Source organism: Crassostrea angulata, chromosome 1, assembly GCF_025612915.1.
Source record: "Crassostrea angulata isolate pt1a10 chromosome 1, ASM2561291v2, whole genome shotgun sequence".
Classification (NCBI taxonomy): domain Eukaryota; kingdom Metazoa; phylum Mollusca; class Bivalvia; order Ostreida; family Ostreidae; genus Magallana; species Magallana angulata.
Genome location: NC_069111.1, coordinates 42,651,980 through 42,657,979, shown reverse-complemented (window position 1 = coordinate 42,657,979; position 6,000 = coordinate 42,651,980). Strand labels below are relative to the sequence as shown.

The 6,000-nt window shown below is 37.0% G+C and overlaps 1 protein-coding gene across 1 annotated transcript in view; it reads right to left on the bottom strand.

The window, feature by feature from the left end:
* Positions 1–709: 709 nt before the first annotated feature.
* Positions 710–6,000, bottom strand: part of LOC128190040 (uncharacterized) — a 46,984-nt gene continuing 41,693 nt past the window's right edge. Inside the window, 12 exon segments of the mRNA XM_052861919.1 lie at positions 710–2,002; positions 2,280–2,538; positions 2,702–2,869; positions 2,987–3,226; positions 3,326–3,464; positions 3,553–3,710; positions 3,830–3,925; positions 4,109–4,271; positions 4,362–4,551; positions 4,654–4,835; positions 4,927–5,108; positions 5,305–5,781. Of these exon segments, the coding sequence (XP_052717879.1) occupies positions 1,621–2,002; positions 2,280–2,538; positions 2,702–2,869; positions 2,987–3,226; positions 3,326–3,464; positions 3,553–3,710; positions 3,830–3,925; positions 4,109–4,271; positions 4,362–4,551; positions 4,654–4,835; positions 4,927–5,108; positions 5,305–5,781 (2,636 nt within the window). The 3' untranslated portion in view covers positions 710–1,620.

Here is a 6,000-nt window from a genome sequence, read left to right as displayed (position 1 = left end):
CTTTAAACGGGAACTCAACACGTCAAACCTATTTAAAACTTATATACACGATATATTAAAGATAAATGTAAATTCGGTTTTATTGTTACAGACGTCAGCGATATATGGATGCATGTATATATAGTTTTCTGTACACCTCTGCTTGAACCTGCCTGAAACATTCATAATCTATCGTCAGGTGCCCACTTGACAACTTATCAAACATTTTTCAGAATGCTCATGTTTTATCAGTCGTGTGGAATACAAAATGACGCGTTTTAAAGGCATGAAATAGGCTATAATACTACTGAATCTTTTACAATCCATAGATATATATCCATGTTACTGTAATCATAACGGTAAATATTTCACCAAGGAACATATATACATGTGATGCTCATTAGCCAACAAGAAATTATCGATGAAATACTTTCTAGAACTCCAATTCTAATATTTATGAAACAATTTTTGTTGATCATATATACCAATGGCCAGGCTATTTTTAAAATATTTTTTTTTTATAACCATAGAAATTCTCGGTTTATGAAATAACAGATGAGACTAGCGACGCTAAAAAGAAAAATTCTATTACATAGCCGCCATACTAACAACCATTAGTGCTTCTACTTAATCAGATTCTTTTTTAGAGGAATTATTTTAGGAGTACGACATGGCATTTTGTCTCATCTGAACCGAAGGTCTATACACAGAAAAGTTTTAAAAATAGCTATTAATTTATTTAATTCATTTTTACTGAAAATATCTGTAAGACAATGGCACAATAGTTCAAATATACATGTACATGTTGTGTTCATCAATTCACTAATTTATTTCATCAAATGAATGTGCATACATAATGTATAACAAATTGAAAGACAGTTTTATCACAATTATTCATAAAATATTATAAATACTGTACATTTAAGATAAATCATAATGCCATGTCTACACGACGTGGCCAATGCTTCTTGCTTTCACAAACGCGTTTTTTACTAAGAGGCAGATCGTTCCATAACAGTGTATATGTAATTACTATTCTAATCTTTATTATACATGTAGAAGTGTTTCTTATTACTGCAAATTGCTTTCAGTATTAAATAAACATGTTCACAACATTCAAATATACATTTCATTTAAAGAACCACATATTGTTATATGTCATTTGCCTAAAAATGTCATAAATACATTAAATCTATTTACAGGTAGAGACGGCTAATTACATATAGATTTTATTCATAAATATAGATAACGAGAAAATAGAGGCAACATGAAAATCAACACAGAAATACATATGCAATATGTTTTACATAATTATTGAATATGGTAAAATTCGTACACTAGTCCGAAAGAGGATGAAGTGCACCAGCAAATCAGAATTTACAATGTATGATAATTGTGTATACAGAATACGTTTTCATTTTTTCTACCTCTTTACAAATAGCTAAAAATGTATGATATTCAGTCACGCAAAACGAATGACTGTACATGTATATTATAAAACTGGTAAATCTCCGCAGTATTCTCGAATGTCTTAAGTCAGAATTCATTACAAGTGTAGAACAGTATGCAAGCAGAAACTACAATGCACTGAAAGCTGCTTAAACTAATTCCGCCCCATCCCCATCATTTTTTGACATTCATTCACATCATATCAATGAGTTTCTCTCCACGGGCCCGCTGCGATATATCTTCAGCAGTTATCTCCTTCACCAAGAACGGCACGCTCTTCCACTTCTTCTTTACGTCTCGTCTTCCCATATTGTCCTCCATCAAGAGCCCCTCTATCTTCAGGATCGGGAACTGGGCATTTTTGTAGATGGAGATATTTCCTAGATCTGACCCACAGGATCGACAGAGGAGCTTGCCGACGGCACACTTAAGGTCCACGTCCTCGAACTGGGGCCGGGGCAGGCGCTGCCCCAGGACTCGTTCTTTGATGTCGTCACAAATACAGGCATGGTGGGCGTTCTGGATCTTTCGGACCTCATTTGACATACATATGTACTTACTACACTTTTGACATCTGTTAAAGAAATTGATATTAAAAAAAAATCTTTTCGGAAAAGCCAACTTTTTATTCCGTTTTTTTTTTCTGCATAACCATAGACGTGTAAATTTTAACAAGCAAAAGTTTGTTATTTTCAAGAAATTTAAAGTTCTCAGGTGGACATAAATTTGATCGAATGTCCTTATCAGTAGCATCTTCATTATATAAATACTATTTTACGTTCCTTTTTTGAAAATTAGTATGTTACACAAATATTCCACATTCACAATATCATTACTATCTCCATACTAACCTGAGCACGTATTCGCCCTGGCGGACTAAGAATCCTTCTTTATTTTTCGCCGCAAGGTCACGCTCTGTTTTAGCATTTTTCTGCAAGCCAAGTATGATGTACAGACATTCTCTCCGCTCCCTCCTGAATTTCTCCCTCAGCAGCTCTATGGCACGGTTCATCATAGCTTCCCTGATGATGTTCAACTCCTCCCTCTCAGCAGTCTTATCACCCTGTTCAGCCACCACAAAGTATTTTCCATTCTCACGTCTTCCTCTTCCTAAACACGAATAAACATAAACCTGAAAGCTGTAATACATGTTGTACCCATGCAAAAACTTTTATTCCTTATCAGTCCAACTCAGATTCAAACACTAAATTTGCAGTAAAACTTAAAATTTAATTTCTTCTGCCACAACTGAATGTAACTCAGCAAAGCTTGCCTCTTGCCTGGACCATGGCGATCTCATTACTGACATAGGAATACCGAATCACAAGATTACATTTCTGGATATCCAGGCCTTCCTCAGCCACAGATGTAGCAATGACAATCTTATGTCGACCCTCCTTGAACAGGCTTAGAGCATCAATCTGCTGTACCTTTGTCATTCCTGTTTTAGAATATAGAAGCATGCCACTAAACTCATCATGTCAACTGACAAATATTAATATTAGTAGTTGAGCTGATACTTTAAATAAAAATTGATAAGCATCAGAAGATTTCGAACCTCCTGCGCTGCTTTTGGCTTGCGCTCCAGTAAACATGACAGGTTTGAGATGTCGTAGATCATCCGTTTCCATCATCCAACGGTGAATTGCTTTAACCAAATCTCTGGTTCTGACAAATATAATGCCTCGTGAATCAGCATCATTCCCAAATGCTTGTAAAATCAACCTCCGTAGTTCCATTAGCTTTGGATTATTGTGATCTGGATCCATTGTATATGTCTGTAGTCTTCCTTGGGTTTCTAAGCGAAAAATTAAATTTGATACAAGTACATTATTCACTAGAAGGAAAAGAGAAAAATTAAATTAACTGAGCATAGGAATTTCATGCATGTACTTACTTTCGAAGAAAGATCTGAGTTTTCTGTCGGTATCGTCAGGAATTTGGTGTTCGTCCCAACGCTTCAGTTCATCTTTGATGAAGGCAAGAGAATCAGAGGTGCGTGCATCGGTATATATAATCAAGGCTTTGTTATACATCTGTAAACAAGAGGAATGAAATACGATTAGCCACAAAATCATTTACATATATTTACTTAAGTAAAAGGTGTACTATACGCAAACTTACATCCAGATTGACTCTGCAGGAATGGATGAAGCGCCTGGCCTTCTCGTCTACTATTTTTGCCCCCTCCTTCCACAGTCGACTGAGCCACTGTGTGTACTGATCGTTGCCACACTCTGCCGGGGGCTTCAGCACACTCTGGTCCGTCAGAGCCCTGGCATCTACAGAAATTCAGTTTAGAGTTTTCATTCATATCATTTTTCATAGCAATATGTTACCAATGCAAATATATTGATTGCATTACAACTTGTACCCTTAAAAAACCCTATTCTATACTTACGTATAGATTGATTCATCCATCTATGAATCGCCTTCATGATGCCATCTATGATTCGCCCGAAGTCGTTTTTCTTTCTTGAGTTAGTTTTTACCACATCTACAAAGAAAACCTTAATTTTACCTGACATTTGTATGAGAGAGAGAGAGAGAGGGAGAGAGAGAGAGAGAGAGAGAGAGAGAGGGGGGGAGGGGGGGTCGGTGGGTAGGTTTGTCAAGTTTTTGTATTATATACTTGACTTTTTTAAGGAAATGAACAGAAATAAAACTACAATTATCCTACCTTGATCTGGAATATTAACATGTTGGGCCAATTCCGCCTTATTTTCTTCAACAACACAAAGTTCCTCGGCGTCCATGTTGGCCATCATGCTAAAGATCCAGTCCATTGCTTTCTCTTCATTCTTCGCCTTACCGACTCCAACTGAAGCTGTCAGACCTACAATCTTTTTTGAAACGAAACAAATTAGATGCAATTACAATTATATGCAAAAAAAAACTCACTTTTATCATAAATTATTTTTAGTTTAACATACTTGGGGGAGTTGCTTGTGCTTATCTTCCAGCTTAAGATCCAGATAGTACGCCATTATTTGATTGTATGGATGCTTGGCGTGCGAGTGGTGACACTCGTCAAAAACTATCAAGGAGAAAGCTTCAATCTGAACGTCCCCCGTAGCCAACGCATTAACCAAAATCTGTGCAGTGATGACCAGTACATCCTTTCTGTAATCATAACATAATAAATTACATTCCTTCATCTTGTGTGGTTCTTACCAATGTCTTCTTGCCGATTACATAACTATAACTGTACAAGACGTCACATACTTCTGAATCCAACACGAAAGGCTCTGGAGGCTCTCTGTGCGTTGCTTCTCTCCAGTGATAACCTTAATTTTACAACCCAGATACTCTTTGCAAACTTTTCCCTGTTGTTCTGCAAGAGCGCTTTGTTCAACTAAAAAAGCGACTTTCGGTATATTCAGACGCCTCCGTTTTTCACGATGATTCTGAAATTAGCAAAGAAGAAGAATGTTTTTCTGCAGACCTGAAATCAATGTAGATAAGGACAGTCAGCAGTCATTATTGTAAAATAAACACCTGTATGATTTTCATAGCAACATGTGTTTTTCCACTTCCAGTAGGAGCAACGATGATGCAGTTTTTATCTTGCAGGGCCGCTTGCGCCAACTCCATTTGATAGCTGCGCAAGTTTAGAGGTTTAGCAGGGATGCGTTCTTCTTCGTCTGAACTCTCGTTGTTTTCGTCAACAGACTCTGTATCTATAAAATACAATTTATCAAGGTTAACAGTATGTACACCTTGGACAATCGTTTGTTTTTTCTGCATATTAAACAGTGTTGTTTTTAATCATTTTAGTGTGATCATAACAAGATCATAGACATACGATAAGATACATGTATAACTATCTTATTTACGGATTAAAACAACAAAATTGATTAGAATATCATTCAGTACCGATGATTGGATGTTCAGGTCCTACGATATTGGGAACAGCGCCCCCTTCTCTCTGTAAATCTTCATTGACACAGTTCTCGATACTTTGTAACAGCCGGCCCACCAAAGATGAAGTTGCACCGCCGCTGAGGGAGGAAATACTACTCAGGTTTTCCTGGTCACCAGCCTGGATGTTTGCCCTCAGATTTGTTGACCTTGAACCTGTGGTTGACACAAAACTCAAGGTATGACCTCCTGACGTGTCTGGAATCCCCAAATCTTCAATAGATTTATCCTCCGGTTCCCGTTTCTGAACTGAATGCAGTGAATTTAGTTGTTCTTCTGCAATCCTTCTCTTAACGTGAGTTATTTCATCGTCATAATCACCAGAATCACTGTTGAAGCTATTCAACGTCAACTCGCCACTTGGTTCAAAAGCAATGCTATCTTGTGGGGGAGTGGAGCGATCACCAAGGGTATTTTGGGGATCACCCGTTGCTAAAAAAGTAAACAAGTGAGACAAAACAATGGTGGTGATTGTAGTTATTTATTTTCTACCCTTCCAAAAGTCTACAACTGAATGCATAATAAGGGCTTGTTTGCAGTATTTGGTGCAGACTTGCACGAAAAAGAAATTTTATGCACCATTTTTTTTTTCTCGAAACTGTATATAGAAAACAATTTTATCATCTTTCCCGGATGCATAGTAAATAATAT